At 37.7% G+C, this 20,887-nt stretch overlaps 2 protein-coding genes across 7 annotated transcripts; both read right to left on the bottom strand.

The window, feature by feature from the left end:
• Positions 1-57: 57 nt before the first annotated feature.
• On the bottom strand, positions 58-16,097 carry LOC111254392 (peroxisomal ATPase PEX1-like). 6 transcript variants are annotated; one of them, XM_086976197.1, is made up of 20 exons: positions 15,277-16,097; positions 15,043-15,160; positions 14,758-14,794; positions 14,183-14,307; positions 13,879-13,987; positions 13,461-13,575; positions 12,714-13,009; positions 12,202-12,355; positions 11,767-12,059; positions 11,203-11,472; positions 10,497-10,698; positions 10,147-10,355; positions 9,808-9,942; positions 9,381-9,507; positions 9,050-9,246; positions 8,464-8,663; positions 8,065-8,204; positions 7,232-7,698; positions 5,359-5,610; positions 58-536 (listed from the first exon to the last, which is right to left on the bottom strand). In XM_086976197.1, exons 4-20 carry the CDS (start codon positions 14,191-14,193, stop codon positions 357-359), a joined length of 3,357 nt encoding a protein of 1,118 aa, XP_086832323.1. In that variant the 5' UTR covers positions 14,194-14,307; positions 14,758-14,794; positions 15,043-15,160; positions 15,277-16,097; the 3' UTR covers positions 58-356. The 6 variants fall into 6 exon arrangements, with proteins under 6 accessions (XP_086832323.1, XP_086832321.1, XP_086832319.1 ...); XM_086976195.1 differs by lacking the exon at positions 14,758-14,794; XM_086976193.1 differs by lacking the exons at positions 14,758-14,794; positions 15,043-15,160.
• Positions 16,098-16,251: 154 nt separating this feature from the next.
• LOC111254394 (putative GTP-binding protein 6) lies at positions 16,252-20,713 on the bottom strand. Its single transcript, XM_022815188.2, has 7 exons — positions 19,845-20,713; positions 19,132-19,273; positions 18,758-18,986; positions 18,236-18,382; positions 17,536-17,760; positions 16,792-17,010; positions 16,252-16,454 (listed from the first exon to the last, which is right to left on the bottom strand). The coding sequence occupies exons 1-7, from the start codon at positions 20,311-20,313 to the stop codon at positions 16,329-16,331; spliced, it is 1,557 nt and encodes a 518-aa protein (XP_022670923.1). The 5' UTR covers positions 20,314-20,713; the 3' UTR covers positions 16,252-16,328.
• Positions 20,714-20,887: the final 174 nt, after the last annotated feature.

Raw genomic sequence — 20,887 nt, 5'->3', positions numbered from 1 at the left:
ATTGTCGCATCCACGTTTCAATAAACCCGCTTTCTGGATCTATTAACCACTACATAGTTTATATCTATATATAGATTTTTTTATTACCTTTTATTTCAGCGACATATAGGTACATCACTGGATGAATCTCCAACTTCAAGGGTTTTTATCGATCATCGCAAGTCATTGCTTGACTTGACTACGGCACAAAATATGGTATCAACTAATTTAGCTTTGTGACGCTAGCATGAACTGAAAGTATAGCTAGACGATCGATGCGTTTGATGTTTTACGTATCGTAAAAGCAGACGCAAGCTTGACCAGTGAAATCGGAGTATCTTTCAATGAATTCTCCGACCCTGAAGCTGCGATCAGATTTACAGCATCCGAAAAATCTTAAGTAATTGACTCGACTCACAGATCTCACCCCGAGGATCAAGTGTTCTTGCCGACGGATTAATAATAATAATTATAGTTACGCCAATGTTGCCCTGAGCTCCTGAATAATTTGCTGCTTCGGTGGTACGGGATGTTTCTCTCCACGAAACTGGGCATAGCTGAAAGTATTCGACCAGTAACAAAAAAGTAGATTAATAAGTGATGTAAATGCTATAAGCGTACTTATTATCTACAGTGGGACAAATGGATACTTACTGCAGGTTAACAATTAACTGACCCTAAATTCGAAAGTGGACGTGTGTACTCCAGTATTGAGCGAAGCCAGCTGTCTGAAGCAATGCATTATGCCAATATTCAATGCGAAAATCGTTTATTTAATAATTAGTTTAATTTCTTTTCTATTTGGGCTCTTTACCTATGAGTACAGGATGATATGAAATTTCCTACTTTCGTGCTGATTAAGGGAAATGGATAAGTAAGTGGACTAACAGATATTCTCAGAGCAAAGTTCGTGAAAAAACTGCGCTTACTCATCAACTTCAATTGTCAAACAGAAAACGGTAAAGGTAACAGCTTTAATTCCTTGTTGAAATCGTTTAGTTAAATTTTCTGACCACCTGACCGACAACAAGAGTCAGATTGCCTCATAATGAGACCTTTATTTTTTGTGGTATTACTCGGAATCGGTGTCACTAAACTGCTTCAATTATATGTTTTATTAACTATTCGATCCACTTATGCTGTGATAAAGCATGTTTTTATCCACATCGTCATGAGCTGCTGTATTCGCGGTTCCGGATTATATTGTTTTTAGCTATCCGATAGCTGTTACCGTAATATTTTTACGAAACCAATCAAAATATTGTCGATTTTTTTTTAAATTTTACCGGATCCTTCGTACTTGAAGCTATTTTTTTTTGGAATTATTAAACTTCGAGCCACATTAACCCTTGTAATTTAAACGGGATAATAGTCAAGCCACTACATAGCTTTTTAATATGTATGGTGCTGATGAACGCTCTACAGCAACTCAGTGGCCGTTAAATCTTTGAAATCCAGTTACGATAGCGAAGACTGCAAATACGATATCTGATCACTATGCATATCGCATCAGCCGTTACAGTTTCGGTCTGCCAAAGAGTCCGGTTTCTTCACATACGAAGAATGTCGGAAAGAAGGTATAACAATGTAATTGCTACCGATTTGCGCTGCTGGTATTTTCACCATCCAGCCTGCTAGACGTCAGTAGTTTTGTGTCAATCCGTTGAACTAACCATCTGATTGATTTGACGGACGTACGGCGTGTATTTCAGGCTGGACTACATATTGGCTGAACTGTTGATGGGTCGATATGTCTAATACCAATTTGCATACCATGTAAGTGATTCAGTTTACTGCAACGTCAGCCCCAATATACTTCAATGACCTGTTGGCCTTTAAAGGTCAACTTATTATAAGTTCACAATGGCTCGCTAGACTAGTACCGCTCGCTGCTCGCATTTGACTACTAAGACCCGCGCCTCAGTTCCGGAAATGTTCTCTCACTAACGGTGACGACGCACATACATGGCTATCGACACTTAGTGGTAGCACAGCAAAATACAGCGTCATCTTCCTACTCCATCAGACACAAAGTTGTTGACCGTTTCTCAGCTATCTTAACTACACCTGTTATTCGACGCATGAATATTCGCTAGATTAAAGAAAGCGCTACCTTTCCGTGACAGCGCTTTCACTCACAGGCGTTCACCAGCACGCAAGTTTGCCCATAGTCTCTCACAGATACCTGGCAGCTGGGCAGCGGTGTTAATTTCATTTTGAGCATAGAAACGCTAAGACCAGATCCTAATATTGGAATATCACTGACATTCTGTGTGTGTAGCCATGTATGTGCTATGTAAGCATACGAACAAGCGGACGACGGTAAGCGGAATCCTGAAAACAATCTTCATTGCGAACAGAAATCTGATTACTTCCTCACGAGTCATGAAGAGGTTACGAGCACAGTGAACTCATTGAGTTATAGTCGAAAAGGAGATGAACAGGAAGAGCACGCTTAGTTCAAGGGCACGTGAATGTTCCATGATGGTGTTGAATAATTTAATGTGCGGCCAAACAAGTGACTTGATAAATCAACCTAAAGGCAACGCTCGTGAGACTCTAAATGCATCTTCTTTATTCTCTTTATGCAAATCGACTACCGAATTTGCCTACGATTTTTAACAGGCATCGTACTTACTCGACATCTCGGAGAAACTTAATCATCCATGCTAGTTTACTAATACCCAACCCTGCAAGACAATAATATGTTTGTCTTCTGATTATATGGGATACATAAAACAAGAATACCACAAAACGTACGCCGAACAAGCAAGCAAATATTGCTGATATATTCACTAATTCAGTTACATTAGAACATGTGTCTCCCAGAAACGAAGGGAACTGCACGGGACTCGAGAAATAAGGCCGAATCAGAATCTAACTGGTTGGGTAAAGTATAGTGATAAGTGCATAGCTGATGGCGACCTCTTAATATGTCGACCTTTCAACCACCTGTGAAACTACCCTCGTTCGTGAAATATCGTTTGCTGCAACCTACTATTCATTATGTGAATTGGATAAACCTAGTTTTAACATTAACACTAATCTTTGAAAGTTGTAGCTAGGTGAGACATATTGTATATATATCGTCTTATACAGGTTAAAGCATGGTTTTTCACGCGTTTTGGAAATATATGAACTTAACAAGCCCATAGATCAAAGATTTCAAATTACGCTTCTATGAAGTTGGTTACAAAATACTCTAAAATATAAATTCCTGATTTTTTTTTATCAGAAAGCAACGGTCGACAACCATGTGTCCATTGAGCACTCAGAATGGAAGCATATGTGAAAGTTACAGGATATTTAACAACGCAATCGGTGATTCAATAACATTACGATACTTCTAAATCGAGAACTACAAAGCGTCTTCCTGTTCTCTACTTATTATATATATATATATATATATATATATATATATATATATATATATAGCGAAGCAGTGAGCACCGTCTATTGATCAACAATATCGCGCATGCTGTGTCACTAGTAAGGGACCAAAGAGAGAGCATCGCTTTAGATATGGATCAATGATTTTATCGACTTGTCCACTACCCTTCTACTAGTAAGAACAAATAACTAGTGTTCGCTGGCTTCAGACGTCAGCAAAATTTCATCGTCATTATCTTGCAATCGAGACTAGTACAGCCATCGCGATGACCATTAATTGCTCTGTTGGGAAAGAACAGTACGATTTTCGCCATACAGACAGACACAGCTAAAATGTTCTATTATGGATATAGACTCTTGTATAATAATATTCAAATAATACTTCGTTTGAGGTCAAGAGTAAATACATGCAATCACGTATTATGAAAATAGAGGATTGTAGTATTACATTTGCAATACAATAAGACATATACGTCGTGAAGATTCTACAAAGTTAGAAATAAGCAAATATAACTAATGGTAAGTAATACAAAACGGAAGTATTCAACATTACCGAGAATTTTAGGATATTTCTTTAAGGCGAAACATAATAAGACAACCTGAATCGTTCCGTTGTATATATGCGAAAGCTTGATGAACCTAGATAATTATTGCTGAACAGGTTTAACCGTAATAACCATATGTACTAGAAAATAAATGATATAAGGAAGTCTCTGCATCGTATCGGAACTAGAATATCATACAATAATGATTAAAATTGTTGCATAGAATGAAATATAAGATCTAGTTATTATATTATAGGCAATACCTGTAATACTATTAATAATGACGGTTTCGTAGTGTGTGTACTACGCTTTTGGTAAAAAAAGGTGTATTTAGTCAATTGTCAAGTTTCCACTAGGACTATGTACGAGGGAGCATTCAAAATGACCCTCCGGGATCGGTCCAACGTTCTCACAGGTGCTATATATAGACGCCATATGAAGTCCCTCTTTGATAAAGAGGAAAGTAAAGTAAGATCTAGATGTCTTATATTTTACGTCCAAGATTACTGTTGAAGATTGCTTCAAACGACTAATAACGTAAACCAAGGGTTCGAATCTAGACAACCTTACGTATCTCTAAGCTGATGTAGTAGACAAAGAAGTTACTACTGCAACATCATGAGGACTTATATGACTACATATCAAAGTCATATCTGACACCCAAGACCCAACCATTCCTAAGTTAATGTGTCTGTTATTAATACACATATAATAATAATAACAAAAGTTAATACACACCATATCACACATCACTCTCGTAGGATATGATCCGGAATTGTGTTGCATAAATATTGATACATTTGACCTAATGTGATGCTACTGTCGCAAACAACGTTATGACATTCAGTGCCCATGGTACACTCAGAAAGGTGTTCTGAAATAACAGTGCGACTAAAAGAAAAGTACTTGTCAATCGGGACAAAACCGAAAATAATTTATAATATGAAAATAAAAACTTCCTTTTAATACGGACACCCTGAGCCAAGAGGAAGTGAAAAGGGCACCTGTTAATACAGGTGGCACTGTTATTTCGCACCGGATTTTCGGTAGTAGAGACTTTTAAGTCCTTCTCTAAAAATCTAACTTTCCATATATCACTATTTCCTACTGAACGTTAAGTTGGAACTTCTCATCGAAAAGCTTTCTTAAAAATTATGTAAAAATGCTTGTTCAAGTTCGGTAGAAAAATATATCTTCTTACAAAAGGAATATTTGAACTAAACCGAACTAAAATGTACCTGAGCTAAAGGTAAATATTAGTTCTTGACTTAGTTCAAAATTATGAAGAGTATATAAGTATGAAATAGAAGCTAACACATGCGAACCTTTAGTGATGACTATGTGCTAAGATTTTTTAATATATAAATTCTCGTGGAGCCTATCTGTAGCCTATTATACAGGTGATGTAACTTTGTTCTTAAATAAATAATTATATGTCTTTTACCACGAGCGTAGCAGAAAGTTGAACGTACATTGCACGATATTTCTTGACCTCGAATTCACTTAGGGAGGGCCGAGTGTCTCGAAGAGCTTTTTCGAGATCCTGGGGAGATATTCTTATTGTATCGGTCTTCAGCCTGCTGCATCGACTTGACCGTTTATAAGAATCTCCACTTTCATATTGCTGAGAGGAAAGATGCCACAGAAGTTCTTTGCGGTCTGGTTCCGGCAAACTGTCGATCACATTCGGCGTTAACTGAAATTCAACGAGTTTCCATATTTTATAAACTGAAGTTCAGTTTCACAGTTGACTACGTCTGGTGTTGAAGCCTACAGTCAGACCAGATAAACAATTTGTTGCGTCGTCAAAGCCAACTATTAAAATGCAAATGAAAATGATTTATTTACTTTTTGCCTACTAATATAGTAGTTAGTTCAAATAAATTCTGCGGCAAGTGTAGAAGTTTCGATATCAAACAGAATTGCGACTAGGACTTCAAAATAAGACATATTCTAAAATTCAATCACGAATTGCTCATATCCATTGGCTAATGTATGCACTGAACGTCTAGTATATAAGCATAGCAGAAACGTCGTAATTTTTTTTTATAAAATTTAGATTATAATAGATGAAAGCGCCTTAACTGGGTCATTTACTAAGCTTTGAGCAATGTTTAGTTATTAAAGGCCCTTATCCTTTTTAAACAAATTAAGAGAGCTTAAGAAGTTCAACGAAATGCGTTAGATCAGCCATTTTTTAACATGTTCACGTTAACGCATTCTCGAACTAAAGGTAAAGTCACTAAAAAAACTGCGGAGGCCAAGTGCACCAGCCTTTGTATAGTAATGGAGAGGCTGCTAATGGTTAACCAAGCAAACAGTAGGACCTTAATACAAATCTAAGGAAAGCTGTTCAGCAGGTGAAAATATTTTGTGGTTCATAACAGGCCGTCGACAATCGAAAATATCCGTCCATACCTTCGGTTGTCCTGTTAGCTTTTCGACGCAATTTCTCGCGCTATTATAGTTTGATGCCTCAGGAATGCAATCTCAGTCAAATGTTCTCGTCTTGTGCTAAGACGGCTTTCTTGTTCAAGCAATAGTAAAGCACACTAAAGCGTTACTAAAACTTTTAAAAGACATTAGGAGTTGTACCTTATTGCTTTCGGTTCACTCTAATAGACACAAAATTATTGCCATCTTAATCAAATGTTGTATCGTGATGTGCTAATAATGTATAACCGTATGATTATACTTATTTACGGGAAGTTGTCAATATTTTTTTTTAGAAAGTTTGTTAAGAAAACCTAAGTGACACATACCACTCAAAAATCATTAACGTTTTTAACGTATACATGGTTTTTGCGAAGCAAGAAAATCGGTTTTCTGGATAATATAGACTAGTTATGAATCTGCGGGCTAGAATACGATGTAAGTTTACGATAAAAAACAAATAGGTTACCATAGTTGAATTTTTACAAGGGTTTTAAGAGGTGGCGATATTATTATGTATCCTCTTGCCACTCACAAGATTTGGTAAGACTTCGAGGGACCGTTCTAACATGAAATTAATTTTTAAAAGCAATTTTTAAAAGATATCGATTCAATATAGGCCATTAGACCGGGTCAATAAATGACACAAAAGACATGAGCAGATAAATATTAACGCAAAGTAATCTTTCTATATGGCTTCGGCAACGCCGAAAATCTTGACATATTACGAATGAGAAATATTTTAAACCTGATTTGGATCATAGACCACGTTAAATGGGACTGCACTTTAGATCCATGCAGCACATCTTGGAAGAAAGCGATCTAAAACCATAAAAAAAATAAAGTGAGTTTTTTTTATCGACATAATATTATACGGTACGTACCTCAATGAATCCTTTACTCAGCGTGGGGGCATACGCAATATTCTTAAAGTCTTGCCGCTCTTTCGACGGCGCGTTTGGTTTGTTAGATGACGCCTCATCAGATACCTTCGTTGCACTGCATTCCTCATCAACATTACTATCTGGCTCCAATGTTATCGAATTAACGGGATTACTGCCAAACCTCGTGTTTCTTTGCAACGCCGCGAGCTGAGCATTGAATAGCACCGCCTGTAGATCTGCCCCGGTGAAGCCGTCAGTCCTTTGTGCAATGCTTTCTAGGGCGTCTTCAGCCTCAGGTAAAAGCAAAACTGACAATCTTGAAGACAGTACTCGAAGAATAGACAAACGGGCTGGAACATCGGGCGGCAACGGACACTCAACTGAGCGATCAATACGCCCCGGTCGAAGCAATGCCGGATCAATCATGTCCGGCCGGCTTGTTGCTGCCAAAACAGCCACACCGGATGCTGGAAATGGCCAAAATAGTAATCCGTATTTGGTATAGTTATTATCAAAAAACATTTTTTATGGTTAATAAAATATCTAAGGTTCATTCATTTTAATTCATGAAAATTTATAGAAGAGCTTGTTCTAAATCGCCAACGTCGTTCAAAAATAAAAAATAACATTAAGGCACTACTAAAAGGTTTTGAGTGATGCATAAAACAAAGGGGCAAATCTGACTTTTTTGTTAATCTTGCCATATATGTGTGTAAGTGTACAAGGGTGCAACATTCAAAATGATGAAGTTATCTACTAAATTATATAATCTTATTCTGTTTATTCTAAATTTTATTTAGAGCGCAGTAGCGATGTTCCCTTCCAATACCGACCGTCAGTCTCCACGCCGTCGAGTAGTGTGAGCAATTGATTTACGCATCGATCTGTGACACCGGTAGAATCATGACCTCGCCGTGGCGCCATCGAGTCGAATTCGTCGAAGAATATTACACACGGAGCTGCACTTTTGGCCCTAAAAACAAATATTTTCGGAACAACAGGATTAGATCTGGAAATTACATACACAAAACCAGGATCCTCATTTGGGTTTTTTTCTGATATTAAAAAACAGGAAATCTTTACTTTCAAAATAGACGATGTATTATAGAAGTCGTCAAAGACTGCAGAAGAGAAAGCGATTTTATTGAACTGCGCATGTTAACTTAGTAGCTATTGCTATTTCTCTTTCAGGGTCGTTAACTATGATAAAATACAGATTTGTAGTTTTGTACCTTAAGAAAATGTCGCGCACAGCCTCCTCGCTGGCTCCGATGTATTTCGAGAGCAGCTCCGGTCCCTTCACAGAAATGAAATTAATGTCCGCCTCTTTGGCAACGCAGGACGCCAACAATGTCTTCCCTGTACCAGGCATTCCATAAAGAAGCAAACCAGATACCGGCCGAATGGGACATTGTGCCAGCAAGTCAGGGTACTGATGTTCATATTACCGAGAAAAAATCATGTTGTGTACTAGTAAATATGAATGAATATCCAAGACGAAGCATTTACCTAAAAAAAATAACGTTCATGTATTACTGAGTTCCAGTGGTTGGAATTCACAATATAATAACTAACGGAGGTTGCTTTATCGCTTTTGAACTACAGTATTTAGGTATCGTCAGAACCGACTTGTATATTTTTTGACCGCAGACGAGAACGTATCTCTATTAAACAGTAGTTTCTGCTCTATAAGAGACCGTCCAGGGATCTTCACATATTTTGACAACTGCCTAACCGCCAAATTTGAATATAAATCTTTTTTGATACTTAATCAACATGTAAAGCCTTTCATTAAACCAAAACAGCAATTTAACTTACTCTGGTCGGCCAAAGAAACGTCTCGTTCAGCAGTTCCTTTTGCTCATCCATTGCGCCGACTGCGTCCCACTCACTCGCCCCATGGCCACGGCTGCTTAAGGCAGATCCCCGTTCCACATTCAAACCCCTCAGCGCTACCGGGGTGACTCGCGCTAGCACCGGTTCTAGGGTTCCCATGCTCACCATCTCGTTGCCACCTGAGAAGCGCAGAACTGCCAACAGTTAGACAATTGAATTTTTTTTATTTACTGATCAAACTATTTAGTATCCTTATCGTTTAAGCATTGCGCAGGTATACACAAACGTTGTTTGAAATAAGTTAATTAATTACCTTCACATGCGTTACTAAGCATAACTCTATCGGCAAGAGTGGCCAAGTCACGCGCGACAAAGCCTTCTGTCCGCTGAGTAAATCCAGAAAGGTCGCCCAGAGTCAGGCCCCGTTGACGACACAGCACCTGGTACAATTGTATAGACAACAATTAACCGAAGCAAAATACACATCTCATTTGATGAGACCTGAATTAGGACAGCAGTTGAGGCAAGATCTGTACTACGTGGCATTCAAAGGTCAATGCCTTTTTTTATTTGTTGTTTATAAATTACACCCAAACAATAGTGACTCATCAATTCAGCAAGCATGAGAAATCATAAGTCGTCTTGTCTCTTGTTATCAGCCTTACCATGGTCGGCCGATAACGTAGTAAAAGTGATTTTTGAATATAAAAGAGTTAGCGATTAGATTGAATGATACGTACCTTGAATATATCTAAGCGTTCCTCTCGAGACGGAGACCGCATTTCTAGTACATCAGAGAAAATATGGAGGCCTTGTGTTCTCGTAAGAGCTCCACAAAGCAGGTTCCAGGAAATGGCCGTAACGATAAAGGAAATCTGTATTATTGATAAAAACAATGTCAAAAATATTATTAACATGGTCTTGAGATGAAGCGCTCGGCAATGTACGCTAAGTTAGTAACACTACTTTGGTCAATACGAATTTTCTTGATGTCTCATATCTAAAATAATTAACATATCCCTAATATAACAATTAACCTAAAACAGCATTCTTATGGGATTCGTTGAATATCAAAATACCTTCATCTGTCGGGCTCGGTGAACAAGGTCCCGAAAAAGCCGGCTGTTCTTCAAGAAATAAATCCCATCATGACTTGTGTCGCCCTCAGGGCCAACAGCTTGACCGCATAGAGCATCCAAATCGTCAAAGATCAGGACGGACGGAGCGCGGAATGAAGCTTCGGCTAAGAGCTTTGACCAGTCCTTCTCAAGCGTCTCCGTACGTTTACCTAAAATGCAAATTAACAAACGTGACACGTTTCTTTTATACCTAATTTAAATGCATCTCTTTTTTTTCATGTACGTGTTCTGCTACGTCGTGCGACGCAAAGATCCGTTTTTATTCAGTTAACAACCCGAACCGCGCTCACCTCTAAGTACCCCACACGACACTGTTTTCGTCCAGACGGCTTCACGCCGACAAAAGTTACGCACAACTGACGTAGTCACATAAGATTTACCCACTCCTCGGGATCCCGTAATCAGTAGAGGTCTGTTACAGACTCCGCGTGAGCCTAGACATCGCTGGAGGTAAACTGTCAGATCTTCGACGATAGAACCGCAGCTACCAACCTTTGAAAATAGAAAAAACGTGAACCAATTTAAGGCTTCTACGGAAGGTCTGCGTCGTTTCGTCTAAACTTCTGCCTTCACCACCTAAGATGTTTACGGTTTACTTAAAGTTATAGCTTTAAAAACCTTAACGCATTTACGTTTTAGTAACTGGGTACATATTAGTGCACTTTCGATGAACGAGCTCTTCCAAAACTACCGAAACTCTATAGCCTACATGATGTTTTTTTATTTTTTAAAGCAATAAACATCCAATACCCTTAGTTTAAGTGCATCTAGGTAAAATTTTTAAATAAAGTAGATTACAGTGTTATCGCTAGCTGGTACTATACTGAACGATATTAATCAGGCACAGAAAAGTCACTTCAACGAAAAGGAAGAACCGTAAAAGAAATCCACAATCACTGCAGTTTCGGAGATACAACATATATCATGTGACCATCAATAATCACATTAACAATACTAACAATTAAAAAAAAAAGCTAATGTACAACATTTTTTTACCTCTTCGAGTGCACTGCCGGTACCCGACATAATGATATTCACTAGCTTAGTCACAGGTAACTGATTAGCGCCGTTTGGAGCTATTGTTTCACCTCGGGTTATCACGAAGGATGATGATTCGGCTTTAAGCCATCCCGGTTTTTCAATGGCAACTATATATCCACAGTCGCCTAGTTGAAGGTAAGACCCATTTGACAATAAGGTCTTACCTGCACCCAGGGTTGATTTAACGAGAGACTGGAGTTCTGAGGTTTCCACAAGAGCGTTTCGCTGCATACATAGTAGTGCATAAAGAAAAACAGATAATTAGTCCGTCTGTTTTGCGCTCGTTGAACTTGAAGAGGCCTGAATCCAAGGGATATTGATACGCCATAAAAGGACGGCTTAAAAGAAAAGTTAATCAGCTTTAAAATCTATAGCATTTTAAAAAATAAAACTACTTTATATAGTTTATTGTGCCAAGTTGCTGTACCTATATCCCTTTTATCACATACTAAAAAAAAAAATTGGAAAGAAAATTTAATTTGGATTGCGGAATTCACAATAAAGTCATGAGAAACGTACCCTCGGATTCTGAGGTAAACACTCATATTTGTGTAAATGTATGCGATCATACAGATCTTGATCGTACCGAGCATTTTCTTTCACCGACACCAAGCGATCGACAGTACGTACCGCGTTAATAACTGGATGCAGCGTAAATGACTTGATCTGACCGAGCTTTTCCTTCTGAAACTCTATCAGTAGTCTCGAACAGTCTTCAAGGCCTAATCGCCTTCTAAGAGAAAGGGGACATAGAGCCATGTCATCACTGTTCAAGGGGTTAAGCCGCACACGAATACTGCATAGCACCGAATCTGAGACATATGAAGAGACAATGACAACAAAATGAATTGGCAGTTTGTAACCGTCATTAAAAATTCCACTATGAGCATTACTTGCACGGTTAGATTACTTTGTTAAATAGAAGCCTAAGCTGTTAGTAATAGAATTGGTTACCTTGCAGTAGATTGGCACCATTTGCTTCGGAGTCAATTATAGGATTTGAATCGGGACCTTTGTTTTTCTTTTGTTCAGCATCACCAGGCGGTAACAAACGCCTTACCATGGCTACAAATCGAGGAGTTTTCACCTTATTCGAAATCAAGATCACCTGGAATACGGAGAATATAAATATGGTTTCGATTCAACTTTTTTTTGAAATTATTTTTTAGAAATAGAAAATAGAGCGCAATCAAAAATGCATCAAAACATCTATAATCTAAGTACTCACATATGCAAGCATAGAGATATACTTTATTAGTTTGGTGCTACTAGGACACAATATTGTTTGACTTTTGCCAGAAAGCTATTGTTTGCTTTACAATGGGTATAGTTACATTTATGATAATTCTAACTGTGGTATTTTGAAAATGTATAGGTTTGGCTTTGGGTTGATTATGCTCAACTAATTTCTATCCGTATCATTATATTACGATTTAGATGCATTAACTAAGAACTAATGAGCTTACCTCTGTCTGAGGAGTTTTCACGGCATTTCCAATAAATCTGGCAGAAATCTTATTTAGGAAAAAATCGCTGAATTCATCGCTGGCCACAATCGCCTCTTCTTGAATTTCCTCCTCCTCTGATGCCCCCATTCCGGACACATTTTTCATTATGTTCATCAAAGATCCAATGACAGATTTAGATGACGTCGTTGCGCTTGCTGAGGCCGGTAGCGTCAGTGGGGTTTCAATTTCAGGTATAACATGCACCTCTGTCATTCTGCTTAGTTCGAGAGGGCCGGTTGTTAAGCTCGTTGCGACTGAGCAAATAGATAACATTAGTGTTAATAAATCCAGTCGTTTAAATGGAAACTTATATAATAAAAAAAGCTTTCTTGTATAACAATGACAAGTAACTTTAATAATAAAAATCGAAACACAAACTAGAGACTCGAGCATATCATTTCTAAAAGATATTCTACGTATGTCTAATGTTCATTGTTAGGTAACCATTTCATTTTATGCATAGCTATAAAATTACGCCGGGACCAATTCTAGAAAAGAAAATAAAAACTGATGCCTTAAGGTTTCCAAAATGTCCGAATACGTGTTTGTTTCTCTAGCGAGAAAAAACATACGACTTTTAATATAAACACTGACACTGTGTAGTTCAGGGTTTAAAAAGAAAACCAACATTTGTGTTCGCCATACTTATTCTTATTTGACAAATGAACACAGCATGACAAAACGGAAATTAAAAGAGAAACTTACCAACCCGAACCATTGCACAGACGCTCGGTTGAACCCATATTGGGAATACCAGATCAGTCCATAAAATCCGTATTTGATCTAGTAAACAGTGCTCCACCCGGGCAATGTTTAATTCCTTCAGAAATTTGAATAACAGCATCATTGTAAGTACAAGCCATGATTAAGGTAGCGTAAAATTGGTTAATTGGTCCGGGTATCCAGAACTGGACACTCTTACTCCAAAGAAAAGACTTTTTGAGTTCACGCCAGAAGTTTGTATCACTTAAACGTGCATTTCTAATGATTAGATCAAAATCAACATGTATTCATGGGTAATGGCTAACTAATTAGGGCACGGTAGAAGTTCAGCAGATTTTATCTGAAACTCGGTAAATTTCATTGAAGAATACATAATAGACGCCCACATCCTAATACATACCAATATTTGCCAGTCTTTTTTGCTAACCGGTTTAAGCGTAACTTGATGACAGGGTCCCACGCCATGCTCCCGGCACACAACAACTTCATCACCTTCTTTAAAACCTAGCCTGAAAAAATGATCAAAACCAAATTCTCAGTAAGAAAAAAGTATAAAGTACCCAATAGTTAGAAAATTATTCCCTCTGCGCATAAACACCGGCCAATAAATCTATAAGTTGACACGTTCTAAATTTCACTATAAGCAGTGACAATACTGGATTTCTTAATCCGCGGAGGTAAATTGCTGTTTCTAAAGTAAGTACCCAGAGGCCATATGTGAGTTGACAAGTATAGCATCGTCGTCAGTTTCGTCTCCATTCCAACTGAAGAAAGCCTTTACTCCCGACGCGAGGCAAGTGACAGAAAAGGTCACTACGTATGTCGGTCGCTAAATAAACGTACAAAAAACAAGCTATTAGCGTTATATCTATATAGTAAACATGAACCTACATACTTTTAAACTATTGCAAACATTTAAGAATGATACGAAAATTGATTACGTAAAAAAATTTCGAGCCGCAAACGTACTTTGAAACTAATATTTGTGACAGATCAAACGAACTCGATTCATAACTTCCACACAGAAACATACGATAAAATCTTGTAGAATCTATTAAATATCTGGCCCGAATCGTCTATGGGGGAAGTGATAATCATTTGATGTATTTAGAAATTAAGGAAAGAATAATCCTAATTTACTTACACGATGAATTATTAATTGACAAAAAATGTTGTGTGATTATAAAGGAATTCTGTTACCAGCAACGAGACGTACATGTTTTGTTTACGTAATTTCATTATTCTATACTGTATTGTATGGTGAAACACGTACACGTACCTTACAACTTTTTCCCGTATTTCCTGAATTTTTTTTACTGCTCAAAAATACGTGGAAGTGCACCCAAAATGAAAACAAAGTGGGTAATTGAACGATTACACTGAGGAATTTTTACGCTCGCTTTTCTGATATAACACAATAACTTTCCAACGCCCTTTTGCTCTATTCGTTTTTTAGGTACTTATTTTTTTAACGCACGAAAAATAGCTGAACATACGGATATTTTATAGGAGTGTTTTTTCAAGATATAATAGGCAATACAGAAACCAAGATAACTACACTCACCATATATGATAGGCAAACTTCTTCAATAACAATACTATTTCAAGTAGAACCAATACAAATTGGAATCATTTCCATCGGTTTAAATCCTCGAAATTTTACAAGATGAACCTTCCGAGTTCTGCAATTAATGTATTATCTCCTTACATTTCATTGAAAAATATGCTTCACCTGTTAATTTTTTTTAACACTTCAGTTGTTCATTAAAAAATTAAGTTTATTTCGCCACTGACCCACCTGTTGCTTCCAGCCGCGGGGTAACGCAATAAAACAATCCTTGCTCGAGCGAAATTTAAGCTCCAACACATCCACAGTTCGGCCCGGCATCTTTCTCTGTTTATTTATACGCCTACAGTGATATGCTACCTGAGAGTTATTCTTCCTTGAACTTTTCTAGCTCTGTTGTTTCTTCATTTAATTCTTCAACGACATCTCTATATGTGTTGTAGTTCTCAGATGTCACTTTTCCGGATGTTTGCTATTCGATTCTGCAGCTGACAGAGTGGGCCTGGATGTGTACCAGACTGGAGTAAGTGTCTGGGACCGCCCGCGCCAAATTTGAACCCGTGAAGGTTGTTGGCAGGTAACTTCGCATTATCCTCGCGATAAAGCAGAGGGTAACGTGTTTGTCTGCTAAGCTTACGAATACCGATGGTCTATGTTCGAATTCGAAGTAAATTGGTAATGTCATTTCCCGACAAACATTAGCGAGGCCCAAATTGCAGCGTTTTCTACATCGCGTACATCGAAAAATCAAATATTCCGCATTTAACAGTTCAGCGTGCGTCTTCACTGGGTTGAAAAATATATGCCATTCCAGTTGAATCGTAATTTCTGCTTTATGTACGGATGGAAACTGAACAAATGGAACTTTTTCCTTAATCAATAAAGAAAGTTTTTAAATATAAACGTTTAAGAATAAACGTTTTGTAAGAATCTGATTAGCGATTTGGTTGGCTTGATGAGCGAAGTCTATACAAGTAGCACACACTATGCATACATTAAATATAATTAAACTTGAAATAAGGTCTTCGTTAAGAAAATAAGATATACAATGGAAACTAATAATTGAAGTTAGGTAAATTAACTGTTGAACGCATACATAAACAAAAAGGAAAACATTAAAATCCAATACACAAAAAAAAATAACAGCTGACTAAACATATCACCCGTCACAAAACAAAACTGAGCATTACAAAAAATCACCCAGCGTTATCGAACTACTCCAGTGATAACCAGTCTTTATTTCACTTATCTGAAAAATTCTAACTTATATTTAAATACAATTATCACGGAAATGTAACATCTTCATTTGAACAATATTTAGCCTGCAGCTTGCTTAAGGCAGCGCTTGTAATGACAACTTCGAGAGTCGTGTAGTTCATATTCACTTCGTCAACGGACATGCTTTTCACCTGGAAAAAAAGCTATTCATTTATTTTTAGCAATTGATAGTGTATAATACTTGGTTGGTTATTAGTACCGATACTTCATTGTGTAACTACGCCTAACTGATGTTTTGCTGGTTTGTTGTTAAGAAAATAGGTCAAACTATCATAGTTTCTTCCCAAGTCGGTACCTGGGGCTGCAGCGAAAATGAATTGTCTTGATTAATCTATTATTATATGCTACTATTAAGCGTTAAATATTTCTATAGCGATAAACATGCTTCCTTTTTAACTTCCATAGCAGTAGTTCGCTACATGTTTAATTACACAGCGAAACTTGCATGTCCCTAACCGTAATACATACCGAGTTGCTCGAACGGAGGATATGACTGTACACTTCAGTTCCAATTGCACATCGAATCTTGACAGTCTTGCGGCCAGTGTTACCTATGATACTATCTTCAACATTGGCTAATACGTCACTGATACCTTGGCCCGTCACTGCTGAAGCGCTGACGGCGGACCGACCGAGAACTCGCTCTGCGCGTGACATCATTAAATCTGCATCATCAATGAGATCCACCTGTAAATATTAACAAAACTTAGCAAGATTACCTAATCATTATAATTATATGGTATCTAACATAAGTCAGTCTGAGGGGTAAAACACGTATAGAATAAATACAGACGAAAAACCCAGGGCAGTGGAAGGTGTGAATTTAGTGGGTACTAATGTGATTATAAAACGCTGACAAAGCTTCACACGAGAAATGCAAATTCCTAGAAGTATTGCTCGATGTTCATTTTCATCTCAATGCTTCAAAAAGAAAGGTATAATATGACAACAGAAGGATTTTAGGCTGTTGTAACGTTCCATATTTACAGATGCTTCTGTACCTGTGTAGTATAGGCTACATATTAACTAGATGGCAACTCTGGAGGCTATGCAAAAGAAAATTATTGTAAACCTAAGCGAGATGTGTAATAGCGGAATAATGGTAGAAAAGTATGATTTGCCTTTAATAAAACTCGTACGTATTTCAAGGTCAGACTTCTCTGTCAGTAATCTATACATGATTTAGTATTTACAATGAAGCGTGGATCAAACCTTATTTCCGACATGAATGGTGGTGTCCATGAGCTTTGCGGATGTCTCAATACTCTGGAGTGTTTTGAGGACAGTTTCACATTGCCTCTCGAGGTCAGGATGGCTTATGTCAAATACATGCACCAACTGATCAGCCAGCAACGCATCTTCGAGGGTAGCTCGGAAACTTGCTATCAACTGGGTAGGGATATCGCTGATGAATCCTACGGTATCTATGTAAATAATCTAGAAATTGTCGAGTGAGTTAAAAACCATAAAATATAGAGAAATTTGTCAGATTTGGCCAACGCACTGTCGACATTCTATAATAAATGCCCTTTTTTTGGCAGCTCACAAACTACCGCTGCTAAGCGGTGTTACTACATCTTCAACTGTAAGGGAAAAATTATTTGATCATAAATTGAATAATTTTTTTTTATAGAAACAACCAGATACCAACTGATAGATTCTACCGAACTAGATGGTGGACCAAAACGTTAAAAATTTACTTCGTAGGATCTTAAATCACCATCTACATATATTAACGAGTAAAACACTCATTTCAGCAGCGAACCTTTAATTTATGGATGGAAAAAGATCGGATCAATGCTGAATCATGGTCAAGGTAAAGAAGTCTGATTAATCCAAAAAACGTTTAGTGCTTTCTTCGAGCAAAAATAATATGTGTCCTTCGTGTGCGTTGTCGAGATCCTAAGCCCACCTTTGAGAGTTTCGGTAGATAGCCCTCATGACAGGTTACATCGAGGGTGGCGAACAACTGATTAAGCGGTACGAGTTTGTTGGAATCCGTAAATTTTTTGATGAGCGAGGTCTTCCCTGCATTTGTATATCCGACGACGGCCACAACCTAACGGACGTAAAACCCAGGCAAAGGGAAGAGAGTACCAATTAGCAACACCAAGCTAACGAAAATCTCTAATGTAAATCCATCGATTATCCAGAATAATCCTATGAAGCGATATCAACTGTGCTGAAATTGTGCTTAACCGTGAAGCGATTTGACGACTTTTTTTATTTATGGACACCATGTTGACACAATGGGCAGAAGGCTTTACAGATAAATTAGCATCGAATCAGCACTTACTACGAAATTCATGATTCTTAATAGCATATAAATTCAGTACTTATAGAAATACAAATCTAAGCTTTAATGTACTAATACTGTAGGATCGCAATATCTAAGTGATATATGAATATATTACGCTCATCTACGACTACTCACGGGCAATTGTAGCTTCTGTCTTTTCTTTCTTAACAAGCTTCGATGTCCCTGAATATATTCTAGTTCTCTTTTTACATGACCTTCCCGCTGCTCAAGCTGGACCAGCATATCTGTTGATCCGTGAAGTTTCATCCGTTGACGATAGTATGAGAGTTCTGCAAGCGAGGTCTGCAGTTTGGCCTCTTTCGTACGGGCGTGCTGCTTGAAGATCAGTAAGACGAGCATGTACCTTAGGTGCGTTTATCAGTCCAAACAAGAATTCAATACGATAAAGAACTAAACAGGTTATAAATGTTCATTATGACATATAGCGGACAACAAAAGTTGATAAACATTCATTATCGTATATCTATTTATCTAATTCGATGTTTTACCTGTCGTATACGTCAACGCCGAGCTCTTGGCGCAACGTATGTTGTTGGACTGCCGTGAGCATGGTGACATTAAAAAATGCTACGACACTGGGTGATCTTCGCTGGCGCTCGTTTATGACATCGCGTATGATAGAAAAATTTCCTGAAAATTTGGTAGATTTAGGTTCCAGCAAGTGAACACACCATCGTGACAGTGACAGGTTATGATAATTCTCTCCTGGCTCTTTTTCTATGCTTGATTTTGTATTTGTGATTTGCTAGTTCATTTTAGAACCCACAAGTCTGATCAATTTTCTAGGTAAGGGCTAATATTATTCTCGATTCTATACTTTATCAGAATGAATTTGGACAAACGTTTTAATTAATTTAACAGTATAAAAAACGCAACTTGTACGTAGCATATATTCAGTAGAGATCTTACACGAGAATTCAAGTCAGTATGGGAAACCGTTAGTGCAGATCAAAATACTAACTGCAGGAAGCAAATATATTATATATATAATAAAATGAATAGAAATCTAGACATGACTTTAAATTGTTTAAGTTCTTAGTAAATGATAAACGGGCTACAATTTAAATAAACTGTTAATGCGCATTAATAATAACGTCATACAAAGTGGTCCGTATGATTTTTTAGCGGTCCTCTGGCCATTGCGTATTTTCTACGTTGATAAAATAAAGTCTGCCATTAATCAAAATAATTTTGACTGTACCTGTTCCAAAAAGGACGCGTTTTTGTTCCGCTTGTGTATTCAATGCGATAGTTTCACATAAGTTCCAGTGATTACCAATCGTTGCTACCAAAGCCTTTGCTTCGGCAACCTGGAGCTGAGTTGTAGTATTCAGTGCAGCTTTCGGAATCCTCTTCAGGATGGGATGAATTAAAACGACATTTTTGCGAAGAAGCGAAGGAACTATTAACGAAGTATGAGACTCCAGTGTTGGACTGTTGAAGACGCCAAGCTCCGTGAGTTTTATATAGGGTTCGTCATTTATTCCGTCGTCAACTTTGCCAGGAGTAATCATAGGAGCAGTGCATAAACGCCGAACGGGCGAAGCAGTAGAAACTTGGCGGGCATACCTTCTTAACAAATGTGCCCTCATTTTGGTATCTTTTAGCTGATATGAGGGCAAATTATATGATAACGCAACACAACCGATTGATGTGTTATATTTGCTCATATATCAATTCTAAATTCGACGATTCTATTGGATGGTCGCAACTCTAAACTTTGGCTTCACAGGTACCTTGAGGAACTTCACGCTATTCTTTCAGTTATATTTGGTGTCCGGCTGTGGATTTTGTAATAATTGTAGTATTCTGTAATACTAGCACAAAACCGCGCCCTCCTAACGTCTTGTTTATCACTCGTGAAGCTTCACTTTCGGTCACTACTAGTCACTAAAGTCACTGCTCATACGCGAATTAATTTCCAAAATATCAACTATTTTAGTATAGTTTCAAATAGGTAAAACAAAAATGTAAAAACAGAAAAAGTTTTCAAGATACAGGCATTATTCAACTGGTTATTTTGACCTTATGTTTAGCCGGCCCACTGTGCATATCCCACACACCAACAGCGCGAATTCGTGTATCGATTTTTAAACTTGTTATTTAAACGTGCCATGATTTCAGCTTTCGTGGAAACGCATGTTCATGAACAGAAATAGAAACTCAATCATCTATGCTTAGACTAAATAAATGTTCAATAACGATACTTCACCGAGTTAATGACTTAATAAAAATCGCTTGCTA

Source organism: Varroa destructor, unplaced genomic scaffold (genome assembly GCF_002443255.2).
Source record: "Varroa destructor unplaced genomic scaffold, Vdes_3.0 BEIS01000007.1, whole genome shotgun sequence".
Classification (NCBI taxonomy): domain Eukaryota; kingdom Metazoa; phylum Arthropoda; class Arachnida; order Mesostigmata; family Varroidae; genus Varroa; species Varroa destructor.
The sequence above is the reverse complement of the archived record's forward strand: the minus strand, read 5'-3'. Positions and strand labels throughout refer to the sequence as shown.

Coding starts and splice junctions, on each gene's coding strand:
- LOC111254394 (XM_022815188.2), bottom strand. CDS start 20,313: ATGAGCAAATATAACACATCAATCGGTTGTGTTGCGTTATCATATAAT. Junction 18,987..19,131: donor GGCGTTGACGTATACGACAG/GTAAAACATCGA, acceptor AACGCACCTAAG/GTACATGCTCGTCTTACTGA. Junction 16,455..16,791: donor TCCTCCGTTCGAGCAACTCG/GTATGTATTACG, acceptor CTTTTTTTCCAG/GTGAAAAGCATGTCCGTTGA.
- LOC111254392 (XM_086976193.1), bottom strand. CDS start 15,366: ATGCCGGGCCGAACTGTGGATGTGTTGGAGCTTAAATTTCGCTCGAGC. Junction 7,699..8,064: donor CGACGGCGTGGAGACTGACG/GTCGGTATTGGA, acceptor GGCCATTTCCAG/CATCCGGTGTGGCTGTTTTG. Junction 5,611..7,231: donor TGAGTAAAGGATTCATTGAG/GTACGTACCGTA, acceptor GTTGAATTTCAG/TTAACGCCGAATGTGATCGA.